Here is an 18,754-nt window from a genome sequence, read left to right on the forward strand (position 1 = left end):
CACAAACTTCATCTTCTTAACTGCTAAACCAGAATTATGAAAGACATTATTCATACTCTCTTCAGGTGTTAAATCCAATAGGTCTTCAGGAGTGTCTTCTCCCAACCTTTCCAACGCCAGCCATCCTACTCTCTCCTTTCTGCCACAACCACTTCCATGTCTCCCTTCAGCCAGCCTCACGTAACATCCCCCATCCCTACCACCCTCTCTGCTCTCCTTCTCTTCAGGTTCACTCCTTCACCCACCCCTTTCTTGGATGCAGGACTTGGCAACAGCGTCCCATACTGACATGCAGACGCCGTACAACTTTCACAGAATCACTAAGGTTGGAAAAGACCTGTAAGACCATCAAATCCAACCATCAACCCAACCCCACCATGCCCACTAAACCATGTCCCGCAGTGCCACGTCCACACGTTCCTTGAACCCCTCCAGCGATGGTGACTCCACCACCTCCCTGGCAGCTCTCCTTCCCATGCAAAAATGCTTTTCTAAATCACGGCCATGCGAGCTGCGCTGCGGATCTCCAAGGCCAAGCTACCGATTTCACCTGGCTTGGGCTCAGCTGAGCAGATATGGAAGAATTCCATGAAATCAGAAAAAAACAGGGAGATTTCCTCATACAGGTCAGGACCTAGGAAAACAGCTGCTGGAAGAAAAAGGAAGACACGCGTGTGTTAAAAGCAAAACAGCTATTCCAAGGATACCGGAAAACGCCAGTGGAAGAGGAGGGGAAGAGCTGCACGAACACAGCAGGAGAAGAGGCTAGAGAGGGCACAGAGAGCGGAAAAAAATGAGGCACAAAAGAGATTGTGTATCACCTATAAAGCACAGAGGGTGAGAAGAGACTGAACTGTGAAGGGGGGAAAAGAAAAGAGAGAGGAGGGGGAGATGATGACATGCCAGGAAAAGCAGAGATAACAGTAATATGAGAAAGGCTGGAAGGACAGTGTGAACATCAAAGGAGAAAGAGGGGCTGAAGATGGCTCATGGGAAATAAGTTATTTTTACTTATTAGGACAGGCCAATTTTAAGCAGTTTTCCGGCAGTATCTGTGAAAAAGAATATCCTCCATTTAAGAAGCATTCCTTTGACATCACGCCTCCGGTGTGATTCGTCTCGGCTTCCTTCTGTAAGTGTGTTGTGCAAGGAGGCCGTCCTGCCAAACCCCCCTAAAAGGACCAACCTCGCCTACCCTCGAGCTCACAGCAACACCCCGCTTCCTCCAGCACTCTCAAAGGGCTTCAGCGTTGTATTTTAACCCTATTGCTGCACCTAGTCAGAGTTCTCTGTTTGTGACCCATACAAAGTAGCTTCAAATCAATTCAGTGTAATGCTTTTACCTGCCAAAATGCCATTTGCCAGGCATAACGTTGGTTGTAATAATGCAAATGGCAATCAGCCCTGCTGTATTGTATCCATTGCACATGACTGTGCATGTACGTGGTGACCCAGTTTATTGGGAACTTTCATTACTTTTACACAGCCGAGTATGCCAGTAAATGCCCTCTGAAACTCATTAGTGTCGCAGGACATCAAGGCTTAGAAATAATGAACCCCTCCACCTCTACATAAGGTAGGAGCGCTCCCTTTCTTCCTATACGCCTGCAGCAATGATAATGACACTTTGGCTTATGGCTTGGAGGATGAGGAGAAGAGCCGCTGAAGCCACCAGCCGTGCTCAGCATCCGCTGAGTGCGCTAATGCAATGGACGTGCAGCTCCTCCGCCAGCTGCTCTACGTAGGGTAGGACCCATTAGCGTGGCAGAGCTGGCTTTCAGGCCCATTTGTTTAAGTGCTGCTACCGCAGACAACCACACAGCCTCCAGAAACCCAAAGAATATAGCTGTTCAATGGGTTATTTAAAACTGTGTAGCCAATCCATTAAAAATCCTCTGCGAGTAAAGGCTAAAACCTTCAGGGAAAATGGGGAAGGTGACCCTAACCAGAAGGGGCACAGTTCAGGCTGCTTCTTTTGAGCTGAGCTGCTCTCACCTTGGGCTGTCGTACCTCTCAACGGGGCTGGTGCCCCTTGCTGGGAGGCAGAGGTCACCTAGGACACGGATTTGTGGATCAGCATTTTTCAGCCCGGACTAGGGTTGGTGGGAAAGCCTCTCATTTCAGTTCTCTGAGGTGAAGGACCAGCTCTGGGACAAGCAAGGTCACGCTCCAGCTGAGATGCATCAGCCCACGTTGTCCATTGCCCAGCATCAGCTGGAGACACAAAGGCGGCACTGCAAGGACAGCCACGTGGTGACTTAGCGATGGTCACTCACCTCCCCTGGCCAGAGCAAGTAAAGTCAACACGTATTTTAAAGGATGAAAGATCACACAGAAAAAAGACAGAAAAAGCATGGCGCAACATGGGAGAGGTGCGGAGTGCTGCCTTTTTATGAGAGCTTCGGTTTAAAAACCTTACTGTTCACATTCACAACTTTTTTTTTTTCAGTTTCACCTTACGGTCGTTCCATGATATCAGGCAATATGTTTACAAGCTCTAAACAACAGTAGATGGGTTTAACAGTTACACGAAGCTACGTATGCAGCTATACGTGGCTAGCTCACCAGGAAAGCTAGTGTGCATCTAGCGCAGCGAAGGAGCCAAGTCTAGCTTGACTCGTTGGCATTGCAGAAAAACTGGCAGCCTGCTCATTGTCAGAGGGCAGACTTGACATAAATTCAGGAATCCTGCAAACTTATTTCCATAATACATGCATATATATTAAAACAAAAGACTAACCAAGCAGTTTTGCCAGAAATGCTTATGTTTTATTTGCAAGTGTCAAGATGGGTGTTGCAATGTGAGTAGTTTTATTCATGACTTTTGAGAGTTTGCCAGATCCGGCAAGACAACCTCTCTTGTCCTCCTTCCCTGCAGGTCGCTCCACTCCACGCTACAGTACAAACCCTACCGAGACAGGGGACGGAGGAAAAGCTGCAGAGAAACTTCCCCAGCAAGGACTCTGAACTCCGCTGCTGAGAGCCGGGGCCTGACACACGTCCCCAGGCTCCTGTCCCCAGGCTCCTCACCACGACCGGTGGGAAGTCCATCAGCAGCCGCTGCTTCGCCTCCTCCTCAGAGGCAGAAGACAGTGAGTGAGAGGGGAAAAAAGGGGCTTGTGCCAGCTCAGTTCCCGGTAAGAGGGTTAGTGTTACCTTTAAAATTAGGAAATGGATTCACAGAAATCTCTGCTAAGAAGCTGTTATCATTGCCATATACTTAATATTTTCCTTGCAAGGAAATGGAAGGTAAGGCATTTACCTCTTGATGCCTCAAGTTTCTTGGCAGGCTTCTTCCCCTGTCTAAAGAACAGCCCTCAACACAACGCCAACCGCAACCTTGAACGTGACCCTGGTGTGACAGCAAGACTTTGATCCTTCCCTTTTAAAAATATTCTCCCTCGACACATCCAAAACGATCAGCAGGAGCTGGAACAGGACAGCCAGAGCAGACTGGGGTGATGCTCCAGGTAAGTTACACACAGGCGCTATCCTACTTCCAGCATCTTCTCTGCTAATCTCTCAAGGCAGGATCACTCTGCTTCCACTCACAAAATCCCAGTGAGATGGGCTGTTAGGAAGAGAAGTGACAGAAGGAACAGCGCAATCTCAATTTTAAGCTCCTTGTTTTCTCTCATTCTTTCAGAAGAAACTACTGCAAACCCTGAGAAGTATCCAACTCTTCCTATCGTGATAGGTACTCGGACAGCAAGACTCCACTTCCGACCAAAAAGAGGGACTGAGACATGGGAAACCTCAAGAGCTGCCCACCAGGCTCTGGGAGGAAGGGAATTTTGCCCTCTTCTTGATGTTTTTCTCCTCCTAGGACCCACCTGTGAGGATAAATTCACGTAACTCCTAAACCAGTTGGATACAGCTTGTTTCCTGGCGCAGTTTTTGCAGGACAAAAATCACACCCGATACTGGTTTTCTCAATTGCCTCATTTCTAAGCGTTTTTCTCCTCCATTAGTTTGCTGATGAACACTGAACTAGAAATCATGGGCGACTTCAAACTGCTCCCCGAGAATACAATGAAATAACGCTCTTTTCCAGCGTGGCAAGGAAGCTGGAGCGACATGAGTGGAGCTCCTGCTAGGCAGTCTTCGGTTACGTATTTCTAAAATTAATGATTTGTTCATCTCTGACAACAAGAGCTAAAAGCAACCCTTGCCCCCAAGAACTTACTGCATGAAAAACAGGCAGAAAAGTACAACCCTGAATAATCCAGAGGAGGAAAAGCAACTGTTCACCTTTCATTTCTGTCATCACAAACATACAACTTCTGAGTTTTGGGATAAGTGACATTTTCAGAAGGAACGGAGTGGGTGAGAGGGACGGCGTGCTTCCCACTAGCATTCTGGAGCCTGCGCCAACCATTACTTCAGCCCGTCAGTATATTATTAATCTGCTTTCGTAACGATCTGCATTTCTCTAGCACAATGACCACAGCACAACCTGAGAACATCCTGCTCTGCTCAGTGCAAGCAGAGGTGGAACATCTGGAACATCTGCACATTGCTTTATCTAGCTCCTCACATATGCTTCATATATCTCCCAAAATATTCCTGACAATTGTGGTTGTCCATCACTGTCAACACTTTCTTCCCTCCTTCAATTCTGACTCAAGTCTTAATGCAACCGTAAAACACATGTGTCCAAGAAATGTTTTTTCCAACCAGACTAACCTACGGGTCAGTCTTTCCTTCACTTCCTCGGGCTCTTTTTTCTTCAGCCAGTTGAAGAAAACCTGTTTTAAGTAGGCCATCAGCAATTCTTTTTTTATTCCACAGCTACTGATACAGGAATATGCTGCTCTTCTCTCCCTTCCTCCTGCACCAAAGGACATTCCTTTTTTTTTTTTTTTTTCTGCTTTTGTTTTTTCGATTAGACTTTGGAGAGCCTTTCGCTTACCTCTGTGAAGGGTTTTCCTAAACTGTCCCCAAGAATGCCTGCTGGACAATGTGGCATCAGACATTCAGATTAGGCAGCTAAATTATTTTAACCAACTATTTTTACAGTTGTCTACCAAAACATTCAGTGTATTTGCTCTGTTTAGAGTTCAGCATCTTCAAAGCCTGTTAGGAACAACAGATTCTCATGATCTCCCAAAGGCAAGTTAGATGCGTGTGATCGAGTTTCGGAATGAGGCGATCGCACACAGAACAAAGAGCTCAACACTGTTATTTTAATGGATTTTCAATTCTGTTGCCAGGTCAGTAATCCTTTTTCTCCCAGTGTCACTCAGAGACTTCAAAAACCACAGCTGGGGTGGAACAGTCAGTGTTTGTTTTATTGAGGAGGACATCATACGGCACGGCTCTTTCTAAGCAAATCAATTTATCTGCTGTTGACAGAAAGTATTCATCAGCGGTGATGCTGAGTTCTACCACTCAGGAGGTTACTAAGAGTGCACTAGGCACACGACTTCCAGCTATCAATTTGACAAACATCCTAAACCATTTTATTTGCCTTTATTTCCCTTCCTGAGGCTTGATAATCCATCAAACTTACTGTTTGCAATATGCTGCACGGTAGTTCTGGAAAAGGCTCTCATGCAATAAAACCAGAATTGTTGTTTATGATCAAGAATCACCAGCAGGAACACGGAGCTCAAAAAAATAAAAAAAAAATCAAACCAACCAAAAAACCTCCTATACTTTCAGAAAAATTTCTCTTTGCGGTAGGAAATGAGGCTCTGAATCAGGATTTAAGCACATGCTTTATTTTAATGCATGGCTTCATCCAGGCACACACTGCAGCGTTACCTGGAAGACAACTGCTCTTCCGAATTGAGAAAACCAAGTAACACCTAGTTACGTATTCCTTCCAGCATCAGGAATCAAAGGACCGTTATCTGCACGGATCACTTTTCTTTTAATAGGCAGGGAAACGGAGGCAGGCAGATGAGATGCTGGTCTCCAAGGATCCCAACAAGGCTAACGGCAAAGCTGGGAATCGACCCAAGGTCTCCGAATGCTGAATCAAGCCGTGCCGCCGCTGCTCTGACTCATCCCAGGAACTGTTTGCTAAACAGTACGAAGCTTTTCAGAAGTTCCGCATGCTGTGTCAGCTATTTGGGTAGAAGCAGCGATTCCAAGTGCTGTAAGGTCAACTCATCAGCCTTAGCATTGATCTTTTCATGAAGGCTTAACATTTGGAAGCTGGTGACAGTTATTTCTGGAATCTGCCTACATTTACAGTAGTTGAGATTGACTGGGAGATTAACGATCATACTAGAAGTCTGTAATCCTGCTGGTAGTACAAGAGGTAGTACATCTTCCTAACTCATTTGTTATGTCCTGACCGCAAAACACAGGATTTGTTTCGCAAAAAAATTTTGGCTAGGGGATGAGCAGAGCTTTAAACCCCTTTCCTAAAGCAGCCTGCAGCCAAGGTATAACAACCTATTTTTACTTTATTTTTGGCTATAAAAATTGTCTCTTGCTCTTTTCTCCAGTGATCAGAGATGCAAAAAAACCTTCAGTGCATGATCTCTGCAGTGGATGTGACACACTGAAAGAGCCATATCCCTTACCTTTTTCAGGAGGAAACTGAAGCTAAAACCGTATCCATTTATCAATTACGTATCCAGCAGGATTACTTAAGCACTCAGGGGAAGAAAGTCGAGACAGATGAGGTATTTTAAGCAGAGATAGCACATTTTACTGGCCTTTCTGATAGTCGGTAATGCTTAAGTATTGCAAGGAATATGATGAATAATGCGTCCTGAACAAAACCAGACCTGGCCATTGCATTCCTTTCAAGAACACCACGTGGAAGACAAGAATATCAAGTCTTAGTATTTATTTACGCAGGTATCACATGCTCTCTGCCATCTGGGGACAGCAGAAAAGCAGATAGGACAAGACAGTATCTGGCAAAAAAAGCCAAGCAAAACACATCCTGGCAATAATTTAGAACAAAGAATTTGCTTGATATTTTCCTCTCCGAAGTGGGAGCAGGCAACAGGAAAGCATTAACTCCTCGCATCCTCTCAAGAGGTGTAGGAGGAGCAAGCTCCTCGGATTTCAAAGCAATATAATGGCACCTTCCCACCACCACAAAAGTAGGGCTGAATCTCAGTAATACAATAAAATCCAAGCTGTAAATCTCACCTACAGTAAGTGACAGTGTTATACACAATCCACTCTTCTCGTAACAGCAAACGATTTGTGTATCACTCAAAAGGAGGCTATGAGCTGTTTTGCAGACTTTTCAAAAAAATATCTAAGCGCACGCACAGCAGTAACGCTCACAGTCCGCTCCTTTACCCACCGTGTGATACCTGCTCCTTTCAGAATGAAACGCTGGTCAAGCATGTGGCAATTTTGTTCACTGCTTAAGAAATACTACAGTTGTTCCGGTAACTAGGTCATGTCATAATATTTGAATGACAGTGTGATGGCTGGGAAAGACAAACTCTCAGAGTAGAAGGGGAGTGTATTTGATGTAATGGGAATTTCGTTTTACAGAAATAACTTTCCTAGGGTAATAAAACTTGTTCCAGAAGTTTTTCTCTAGACTCTCCCAGTGAGCATGTGAACGCACACATTTTCCAGCGCACCAAGTGATGTAAGGCAGCAAGACCTTCCAACAGGTTCTATTAAAATTGACGTTTTCCCAAGGACCAAAACAATCCCGAGACAAATGGTTCCCTACCTGCGAAGCAAGTCTCCGCATGGCCTCTTCCTGGCGCCGGCGCATTTCGGGAGTCCCCGGGCAGCTCCCGCTGGTGATCGACGAGTGAGCAGAAGGCGGCTGGGTTAAGGGCAGCTCTCGGTTTGCATCCACATCTGTCCCAGGGAAAGAGGTTATGAATTGCCACAGGACAAGCACGACCGACATTATTATTACAGACTAGGCAGCTGCTATTTTCTAGCAGGTCATGCATGGCAGTTAAAATACTTTCCACAAATACTCTGCTTAGGATTTCAGGCAGCAAGAGACTGTCACACCATCCAGCCAGGCCAGAGGCTCCCCAAGAACCTTCTTTTGGGAGCAGCACTTTTGGAAAGGACCGCTAAGACAAAGCGCTGAGCTTGTCTTACTCATCTTCTCCACTGTAATTTCACTGACTTTAAAATAATCACAATAACTGAGTGAATTGTGCACTCTCGAAGGTGTGCTCTACCTTCAAGTTTGGTATATTTTAGTGCAGTGCTCTCCTGCTCTGCAGTTCCGCCAGTAGATCTTCCCTCATTATGAACCATCGCTGGTTAATTTGGTTCCAAGTCCTCCTTCAGTGAAGACAGCCAATTTTTCTGTGCCTATTTTATATCATAAATAAATGGAGAGCCATAGCTAATATATCCGTCTGAAGCCCATTAATGTAATCAGAGGGAGAGAAGCAGGAGTTGCACCAGCCTCTGGAAAAGGCTTGCAAGCAAATAATGAGTTATACTGGAATCATCTCTGTCAAGTTTAACTGCTTTCTGTTGCATTTTAGCTGGTTCTTTGTGGTTAACATTTGCAAACCACTCGTTGCTACTCATACAGAGTATTTTTCCATGACACTAAGACATGGAGTGCTTGATGATGCCTCACTACTGATTTCTTTATTTTAGGAATGTTTTAAAAGCAACAGTCCTCTTAAGCGCCGTCTATACTAGCAGAGGATTTTCCTGAATGGATTGCTGCAATGCATCCTTGGGCTTGACTTGAAATCATAATGCAAACAATGACCCATTTAATGGCAAACAACAAAGGAGGACGACTACTGCCTACATAATTAAACCCTGAAGGTGTTAGCAATGATGCACATTCTTGATTTTGAGCACGCAACACCACCTTCACCTGTATTATTTGTCAGAGACAGGAATTAAGAGTATGAGGCTGTATTTATGCCAGTTTACTAATGCTGGTAGCACAACTGCTGTAGCATAGACAGGTCACCTGATGAGCATTTATTATTAAACATAGATTTTACTAAGCAGAATAGATTTTTTTTTCCCCAGCATGTGAAAGAAAATAGATTTGCAGAATAATTATTATCTTCTATAGCCAGACTAGGACTTGTGGTCTCTTTAGAAAATAAAGTCAAATTAGTTGATTGATTCTGAAAGTCTCCGTCCCAATAACTAACACCGAGAAATCATTCAGCTTTCAACTTCATGGACAAAGCAGAGTGCCGAAAGACAGCGTGTTAGGTGTGACCACGGATCTTCGTCCTCTGTGCATGACAGATGCAGGGCACTTTCTCATTTGAAATACCCAAGCTTTTAGACTGGAAACAGTTAAGTGCAGTAGTCTCTTTAATCTCCACAATCCCTCTAAGCGGACTGGGGAGACATACAGCTGGTGCACTGCAGAGCTGCAGTTAAAATATAGAAACAAGCCCTGCCTTTCACTATGCATTGTTCATTTAGCTCTGACAAGTGACACTATTCAACATGCCAACACTCGGTGACATTTCAGATGTTTCGACATGGCTAACAGTACTGGATTCCAGTAAACAGATTTAACTGCAGTTTCACTGAGATACAGTGACCTAGATCCTTAAAAATACCTTTAGGTACCTAACCCAGTATTTTTAGTCCTGTCTTATTCACTTACTGAGAGCTGAATGATTTTAAAAAATGTTGTCATCCCCACCTGCAAACATGTCAGCACAGAGTGATGTGAATTGGATGGGACCACAAGCGGTAGAGCAATCCTGGCTGCCAAGCCTACACGGGCTTGCGACCCACCCTAAACATCTATACCATGATAAACCGAGATAAACAAACCGTATGGGGAGGAGAATGCTCCGGCATGGATTTGTATTAATAGAATTATTGGCAATTAAAATTGGAGTCTTCCCAATCAGAGAAAATCCGTGATGTTTCTAAGTTAGAGAAATAAGAGACAGACTATTTTGACCCTTCAAAAAGTAGATTTGGAACAGGAGCAATCTAAATATTGCTGACAGGTGCTTCCTCCGCTTGGCAACAAAGACTAAGCTGATTTCTTGGGCCTGAAGAGGAATGGGATTTTTTCAGCCAAAACCATTATAGAAGCTGATGGAAAAGGCCTCCAATTGCTGAAGATCTGCGTACTGCTGTACTTACGTTTCGGAGAGGCATGTGGGCTATCAGAAGCAATCTGTCTCATACGTGTGCCATGGCAGCTGAGCGCAACCAGTCTGGAGATGATGGCGGTTTTTCCAAACCCGATGTTCCCAACAATCACTACACCTCGGTTGACGCTGGCGTTTGAACTCTGCAGCTGCGCGTCTATCTCGTGGAACACCCAGTCGCGGCCAACGAAGACGGACTCGGTGGTGATGCTGGGCACCTCAAAGAGCAGTGGTTTCAGAGAGATGTCGGGAGGTCTATAAGGTGCGAAGCGTACTATAAAGAAGAAACACAGGGAAAAACATAAACATCAATGCTAACAGTAAAACTATAGTTCGGGAATTGCTGTTTCATCTTGCTTAGAAGTCTTTTCATTGCAAAAGGTGAAAAAAAAATACAAACTTGTTTGTTACCCACAGTTTTGTTGTTAAAAGCATCTGGCTCATTCATCGCATTTTCCACCAAGGGAGTTCAGAGGATTTTACAGGAGGAAGTCGTTTACAGCTGGGGAAAGTGTAGGTGGAGAAATGAAATTTCTTGCTTAAAGTGACCATAATTAAAGGCCCTGCCCCAGGCAGACCGGTACGCTTCCCAGGGCCGCTACCCCGTGACTCAGTATTGTACGTCTGTTCAGTAGGTACAGTACGTCTGTTCACCTCTTCAATCCAATGAGCACACAAAAAATCTTACCACTTAGAAGTGTTAAATCAATCTAAGCAAAGTTATTTCAAATCTTTTCAAGTATAAAAATGAAACCAGACTGCCCATAGGATTTTCCTGTACGGCAATTAAAACATTTTCTCTTTTCACGAGGAAAACCGGTGTTGCAAGCAACGTACAGTTAATGAGTGCAAGAAACACCTCCCCAACAGATCATGTATGCTGGTGCAACGCGAACACCTAAAATCATGGACATTGGTAGTGTTACTTTGCCCATTTTTGTATGCATCAGATTACAATAAAATGTACAATTAAATCCAAACCAGCCTTGAAATTTTTTCAGGAACATTTGGGGGTGGAGGGACAGGGTATCTGCTGTTCTTTCCATTTGGCACAAGCTATCTCGGGAACGCACACCTAAAAAGAGTAACAACCATGCACAGATCCAGTGCAAAGATGCTATTAGAAAAATCAACTCGTACGGTGCATTCTGCCTATGAGATCTGTAATTGGGAGATGATACGCATAAATGTATTAAAAAAATTTAAAGAAGCGATGGAAGCACTTTGTGTTGGCAGAGACAGTTGCTGGATCTTCCCACTTCACCACCAAAATGGTTTCTTAATTAAAAACTTTCAGAAGGTGGCCACAAAGACAGCAGGTGATTCCCACTCAGGGGGAGGTTAGTCACACTGCGTGTTTTAGCTGCAAACCTTGAATTTTTGAACATAATTCCTTCAAGTCGGGGCTAAGTGACATGCATGGAGCTACAGCTGTGGGACACGATTTCAGACCCGGACCTGGTATGGCAGCTCTGACACACCTTCCAACGGCAAGACATGCCTTGTACTTGACATTCAACACACGTATTTAAGCTGATGTGGTAAGCTGGGGAAAATTTGAGCTGTGGATCACAGAAGTTGAATTCCATTTCTTTTGAGATCATACAGCACGCTGCAAACGACAACAACCATACAGAATCTAGATGTCTTCATAGCATATTTTAAAAGAAACCCCAGGAAGCCGCAGAGGAGGAGTTCCCCGAGCAGGGCTGCAGAAGGATTTAAGTAAAAAAACCATCGGTTTGCTCACTGTTATCTCTTGGCACGATCACACTCCCATCATTTACATTAGCTGCTTCCAGTGGAGACCGTTTGGTTCCTTTGAAGTTTTAAAAGCCCTCAGACACTTAAAAAAGCGCGAGTATCATTCAGCAACTGCTGACGTCTGTCATTTCTCCACCCGCTCACCCTCCGCTGTGGACGTGCGGGTGGTGGCTTAATCCCCACGCAGACCTCCTGGTCCGGCCTGAAGCCCTCGGGGCTACAGATAACGCTACTGTGCCAGGCTTTGTACTAAACTCCTTGAAAATACTTTATCAAACCACAAAAGTGGGATGCTTTATCTACATGGGAAAAGGTTATAGATGTGCTACCACCCTTAAGATTTTACTGTAAATATAAACACATGGTTTTTGAACAGACCAGCGTGCTGCATCAAGCTCTGTGCTTTGGGATGAGCTCCGCTCCCAGGCTGTGCAACGAATCCCTCTGGAAGCTACAAACCATGCTGGCGCCTGCGCCCTCCCAGTCCCCCCAACCTCCCTCCCTCCCTCTGAACCAATCCAGCAGCAGACGAGCTGCTGCCCCCGACTCCGAGGCTCTGCCGCCTCTGCCCCCAGCATCGCCCCGTCCCTGCGCCCCGACTCCGGCACTGCGCTGGGACCCTCCCTGGGGAACTGCTGACCTGATGTCCAGGGCTCAAATCGCCTTGAAATCCTTCAGAGACCTGACCAGGGAGTTGATCCATTAAACCAGAGCTGATAAAGGGGCTGGGATTTAATGTTACATCAGATATGCCTAAGGAAAGTGTTGGTCTCTTCTCCCAAGTGACAAGCGACAGGACAAGAGGGAATGGCCTCAAGTTGCACCAGGGGAGGTTCAGGCTGGGTATCAAGAAAAATGTCTTTCCTGAGAGAGTGGTGAAGCATTGGAAGAGGCTGCCCAGGGAGGTGGTGGAGTCACCATCACTGGAGGTGTTCAAGGAACGTGTGGACGTGGCACTGCGGGACATGGTTTAGTGGGCATGGTGGGGTTGGGTTGGTGGTTGGACTTGATGGTCTTACAGGTCTTTTCCAACCTTAGTGATTCTGTGATTCTGTGAAAATAACTTGTGTTTCAAAATGTTAGGTATTTTGAATTTCCTTTTTTTTTTTTCAACTGATACAGAAAATGCTGCAGACAGGAGCTGTATTTTAATTCCCACTTGAAAATGATGAATGTGCTTTAAATTTATCCTAGGGTGGAGATGGCTTTTGAATTGCATGAGCTCACAAGCAGCTCGTTTGATTCCCCTTGCTGGGGTCTGTCACGCGAGCGCAGCGTGCTGGCACGGGAAGATGCTGGAGAAGCAGAAATCGCTGGCGGTGGGAGGGGACGAGGCAGAGGGGCTGCTGCAGCCGGCGGTGCTAAGGCTGCCCCGGGGCCGCATGGCCCCGTGTCCCCATCACAGCTCCGGGCTGCGGCAGCTCCAGCCTGGCTCTCGGCGCCAGCAGGGCTGATGGGCTTCCCGCCGGAGGACGGCATATTGCACAAGCTATAGCACATGGACGTGGCAAGGATAACCAGCTGTAGTGGTCCGACTGATGCAAACGAAGCGTTCCAGCAGCGCATTTGATGAGGGAAATTTTTTGTTTGCATTATGCCACCAATACTATATATAGAAAACTAAATAAAAAAATAAAAAGACTCCATTTGGAAAACATCAAGCTAAGATTTGTGCTTGATAAGCCACAGCTTTCCTTTACTTGTGTGTGCGTGTATATACGTGGTACGTCGTGTTGGTGAGTGAAAATGTGCAATAATGCTTTTCTGAAAGCCAGAAGCCTAACTGGTACCAAATGGTCTCGGGGGCTAATGTAGAGACAAGACTGATTAAATAGAAAAGCTACAGGATCCAATAAGCTCCTGCTTTAATGGTGGAGGCCTGGACTTAAATCTTGGTTTCTTTTCAGAGGTGCAAATGGCTTTGAGGCTGCGTGACGCCTACACCTTTGACCACAACACCCCAAACAGGCAAAGGATACCCTAAAGACTGGTCTTTATCCGAGCGGACAAGAGTATACACACCTTGGTTGTCACCTGGGAATAGCATATCCTGTCCCAAAAAAGGCTCAACAAAACCCTGAGAAGAGACATACCCACTTATCTACCTACAGCCAACCTTCCTGCCCCTCCAGACCTTCCACCACCACCCGCCACTGACCACAGCGGAGCAAACCTCTCCTGACAATACGTTTCACAGCCTCGGGGTTCGTAATCCCAGGGCTCCCGGGGGGCAGGGGACGCTGGTAAGCATCTCGCCATTAAGAAAACACTCGCTGCCACATCGGTTTGGACATGAATGCCGAGAACACGCTTTTTGACCTGCCAGCCACCAAAATCACCTCCAAGTGCAGGCAGAAGACATTTTATTTCACCACACCGTCTTTGGAAGACAAATGCAGCATCAACGTTTTCCCAGCTGGCCTGTCGAAAACATTTATGAATCATTTAAGACTGCCATTGACTAATTGCAAGCCATGTGCCAGATCCTCATTAATTCCCGATACTGTCTGCTGAACCACGCCAAAATCCTCCCGTTACTATTTATTTTACAACCCTCAGCAGCCGGCGGTCCCCAGGCACAGGCAGGCAAGGCACAAACCCGGGGGAAGACCCTGGAGCCCCGGGGGAGTTTTTTCAACTCTTTTTGAGAAGAGTTGAAAAATTATCCCGCATCACAAGGGAAGGAGAACCCAAGAGAAGGCAGGCTGCACCGGAGCTTCAACATTTGGGGCAGAAATTAATTAAAGGATAAGCTAATGGAAAAAGAGGATGAGAAGGTTCAGAAGTATCGGGTGAGGATGCGCGCACACGTTTTGGATGAACCCTATTAGCCACTTGACTTTAGTACTGGTGCAAATCAAAGTATGCGAATAAGCTGCCTTCCCATCCTTGAAAATTTGTCAAACACTTGCTGGGTTTTACATTCCTTTTTAATGAAGCATTTTATAGAACTTAAGCCAGAGTACCACAGAAATACCCAGAACTTCTGATAATATCTTCACATAAATTAAACCCATACTTTTCCGGGAAATTAGTGTGTGGAGTGGGACAGAACATGGTCTGGTAAAGTCAAATTTTCCTGAGAGTTGATGAAATACTGTGCAAACTTCTGTAGAGCCCACGCAATAAATTCAGCTCCCAAGCTGAAACACTGCCTACCATACCCATCCTGGCTCTTTTTTGTGGCTGAAGACTTCAATTAAATCAAACCAAAGCTGGTTGTAGTATGTGCACGACTGAAAAAAAGCCATTGGGCTGAAAACGAGCAGGAGCAAAGTCAGAGAAAGGCCCGCCCTGCTTTACCACGTAGGTCATCCTCTGCTACACAAAGTGAACTTTTAGTTATTTTAGTTTGTTGAAAGACTAAAATGCCTGTCCAGAAATCATTTGTTTTACAGCCTCCCCTCTCTTCAAACAGGCATTTTTTTTCAGCTACAGTGGCAATCAGCACCCACAGCTCATTAGTTGTTTTGCATTTTGTTCTAGATGCGTTTTGATGCCATTTTAGTATCTCCTGGTGGAAGACACACCTTGCTGCCCAAAGAAAGCCCTTACAGGGCTATGCTGCATAGCCTGGGTATCGCCAATACGTGGAGAGGAAGCCCAGGGTAGAAACACTTTCATATTCATTACTATGAAATGTGGTTCTGAATAGCACAATGTCAATCAACATCTGCTGTGTCCTTTGTTAAATAAGAACCCGTAGATTAGCCAAGTGTTATTTCCTTTAGACCCTTTAGACTGCAACTATCTTAAGTGCATACATCCATCAGGATAAAACCACTGCCTATTTATCACGGACGACCTGCCTGAAAAGGCTAAACTATTTTTTAGCATTTCTAAGAAGCGTGTGGAACTCTCACCTAAAAGGTGATGGCATGAAATATATACCACGAGCAAAAAACCCAGAAAATTATAAAAGACAGTTTAAGGAAAACATGCTACTGCCGTAGTGCTTCTATTGGTAAAGAACGTATTGGTGGAGTCTGAGGCATCCACTCCTCTCCTGTCCTCCGAATCTCGCCTGAACACCACAGTTCTTCACACCCTGCATCAGCGCCGACACTTGCTTTTTGGGGAAAAAAAAAAGAAAAAGAAAAAATCATGGTGGCAGCAATCAGGATGTTCTAATGCCACAGAACTTGGTTGCCGTCTGGCTCCTGCCCCGAGGTACATCACAGCTATCATCTTGTACTTTGGGTTACGGCAACCCCGAATGGCTTCGAGTCCCGCTGGCTGAAAATAGTAAAAGCAAAAATCACCTTCACCATCCTATTAAAAACCTGCCGCTGGTACGGATACTTGTCATGCCCCGCGCCGCTGGGATTGCTAGGTTACTCCCCCGGTCAAAATAACTGATTTAACAAAAACCAGCAGGGATGCGCTCCCATTTAGTTTCTCTGCACTGGGATTCTTGAACACTGGGAACGGCTCAGTGGGCTGTAACGTGTTCCCCTGATACAGGGCCAGGAATTGCTTCGCCATTTCAGCCCATTGCCAAGACTAGAGATATTAAAGTTAAGCCCAAGTTTAGGATTTCCAGTTGGAACAAAGAGCTGGTGATTATAACAGCCCAGATCGATGCAATTTCACAGTAATATCTGGAACATGTAGTATTTTTGGGGAAAAAAACCCCTCACATACTCAATGAAATGAAAATATTTCCAAATAGCGGTGGTTTGGGTTTTTCACATCCTCCTCTTCTCCCTCGCTTTTTAAAAATAGCACGGCACCTCAACTAGGATCAGAAGCAAATTCCAAAAAAATTGAAACACTGCTGCTATTCTCATGCAACCTTCACAAAAAAGGAAAGAAAAAAAGAACAAAAAGAAGAAAGAAAATATGTAGTGCTACATGGTTTTTCAAAGTGTGTCTGGAAAACAATTCGATTCTGTTCCTACAATAAAGTTTAATGTTTTGGATGCAATCACTCCAAATTACGAAGCCTTGGCAAGCTACTCCGTTCGAACATATGGAAATTTTGTCTGTCAAACTTTGCTTTCTTCACTTACTGCCTGCTAATACATTTTTATAACTGCCTCACCAGCCAATACGATTTCATTACAGCCTGCGATCCAAAGCGGCACATACCCACTTTTTTCTTCCAGTCGGGGGCTCGTGTATTTGGTAGGAATCCCAACCAGGCTGTAACCGGTCATGCTTGCAGTGCTGAGCGAAAACCCAACCTGCCACCCTCCGGCTCCTGATTTCCTCACCTGAGGACAGTGGGCACTTGCTCAAAAACAACCCAGAGAAAAGAAAAGTTTAATATACCGCCGAGAGAACCCCCTCTCCCTACGTACAGGGGAGAGCGAACTGGTGTCATGGCACAGCAACGACCAGAAAAAATCCCAAATGAGCTTTCTCGGCTATTTATTCATCTGTGCAATGACGAATGATGGGGATGAAGCATTAACCTGGCGATCTGCTGCAAATGCAGGGCTGTCACGGTGATCGCTTGAGGATGCAGCCAAAGACCGTGCTCAGATTAAAAGGGGGATGGAAGTTGTAGGGTGGGCTGAAACCCCAAGGACATGGGGTGAAGCTAGCTGGAGCTGCCTGGAAATAAACAAAATACTAAAATGTCAGCCCTGGCTCCTCTTCTCATCGCTAACGTCTTTTTTGTGGAATTTGCCAGGAAGAACCACAAAAATTTCCCCTCTCAAAGGGCCTTTCAGAAGTCAAAGGGCTGCCTGAATACCGGCATTGTGAGCGTCCGTAAGAGGGACGCGCCGGGATGGTGGTTCCACACACTGCGCTTGGCTCCTTCCCTACTGGTACGCTGCAAACTGGGAAACGGGGGCTCTAATCCTTCCCTTTTGTTCAGAAAAAGAAGAAAAATAATAGCAGCCCATCAAAATTTCTCATTTTTTTTACAAACTACCAAAGTATTAGCCACGCAGCGCTCAGAGACTGACAGAGGGCTGGTAGGGGAGCAATCAGGGAGAGGAATTTGGGGATCTTTTGCAGGAATAACCTTATGTGATGTACTGGTGGATGTACAGGTTCAGTCCCAGGCTGCCCACAGGCACACACAGCCCATCCCATCACCCCGGACGTGGCCGCCGGGCTCAGGGAGCGCAGCACCCTCGGCAAGCTGAACACGGAGGAGACGGCCATCACCCCGCCTCGGGGCACAGAGCAGCTCTGGAAGGCGGCGCAGGGGCTGCAATGCCGCAAGCTGGTTTTAATGTAGGATTTGCCAATTTGTACACGTGTTGCTGAAAAACGAGGCTGCTGAGACTTTGGGCCAATTCAGTAATACAATTCCTCCATAAGCCATCTTTACGCCATGGCTACATACAGCGTGCATCTGGCAAACCAGACAGTTAAGTCAGCCCAGAAAAGCCACCCCAAAATGTTGCACTGATGGCACTTCACTGATCACGGCACTGTTTTAGGAGCAGCAGGGCAGCATCTGGCCAACCACCCCCAGACAGAAGGACTTAGTTCCTGACTTCATTTATTTTCTTCCCCCTCCAACTTGGCCGTGCCACCAAGAAGGATGCTGCAAATAAACGAAACTGGTTCACATCCTCACGGAGAGGCAGCGCTTAATACCTGTATGAAAAACAGTCCTCCTCCAGCATTTTCACGAGGACGGGGACGAAGCGGCTGCAGTACGAGCCCCCAGCCCAGAGACCCCGGTGAAACGCCAGCCCCCGAGGCCTCCAGCGCGCTCCTACCTCGCAGGTCCTGCTGCGTGCGGGCGCCGGCCATGCTCTGCCGCGGCATTCGGAGGGAGGTCCGCAGGGGAGTGTGTCTCTGCTCGTCCAGGTAAGCGAGATCTTCTAAGTGGGCTGAGCTGGTGGCTGCCATGAGAAAGCAAACAACGACGTCACACTGGGCTTTCAGATCTAATTTTTGGTTAATGTATTTTCCCTTTTTTTAAGCAAAATACACAGACTTGTAACTACATTGAGTCAACACAGCCA

General features: G+C 45.9%; 1 protein-coding gene across 3 annotated transcripts in view; it reads right to left on the bottom strand.

Annotated features, from left to right (window-relative positions):
* TANC2 (tetratricopeptide repeat, ankyrin repeat and coiled-coil containing 2) overlaps positions 1–18,754 on the bottom strand; it is a 213,662-nt gene that overhangs the window by 55,708 nt on the left and 139,200 nt on the right. For all 3 annotated transcript variants that reach the window (XM_059830270.1, XM_059830271.1, XM_059830269.1), the window contains 3 exons: positions 18,506–18,631; positions 10,048–10,329; positions 7,661–7,794 (listed from right to left, as the gene is read on the bottom strand). In XM_059830270.1, coding sequence (XP_059686253.1) covers positions 7,661–7,794; positions 10,048–10,329; positions 18,506–18,631 — 542 coding nt within the window. The remainder of the gene's footprint in view (positions 1–7,660; positions 7,795–10,047; positions 10,330–18,505; positions 18,632–18,754) is intronic.

This window comes from Gavia stellata, chromosome 28 (assembly GCF_030936135.1).
Source record: "Gavia stellata isolate bGavSte3 chromosome 28, bGavSte3.hap2, whole genome shotgun sequence".
NCBI classification, from domain to species: domain Eukaryota; kingdom Metazoa; phylum Chordata; class Aves; order Gaviiformes; family Gaviidae; genus Gavia; species Gavia stellata.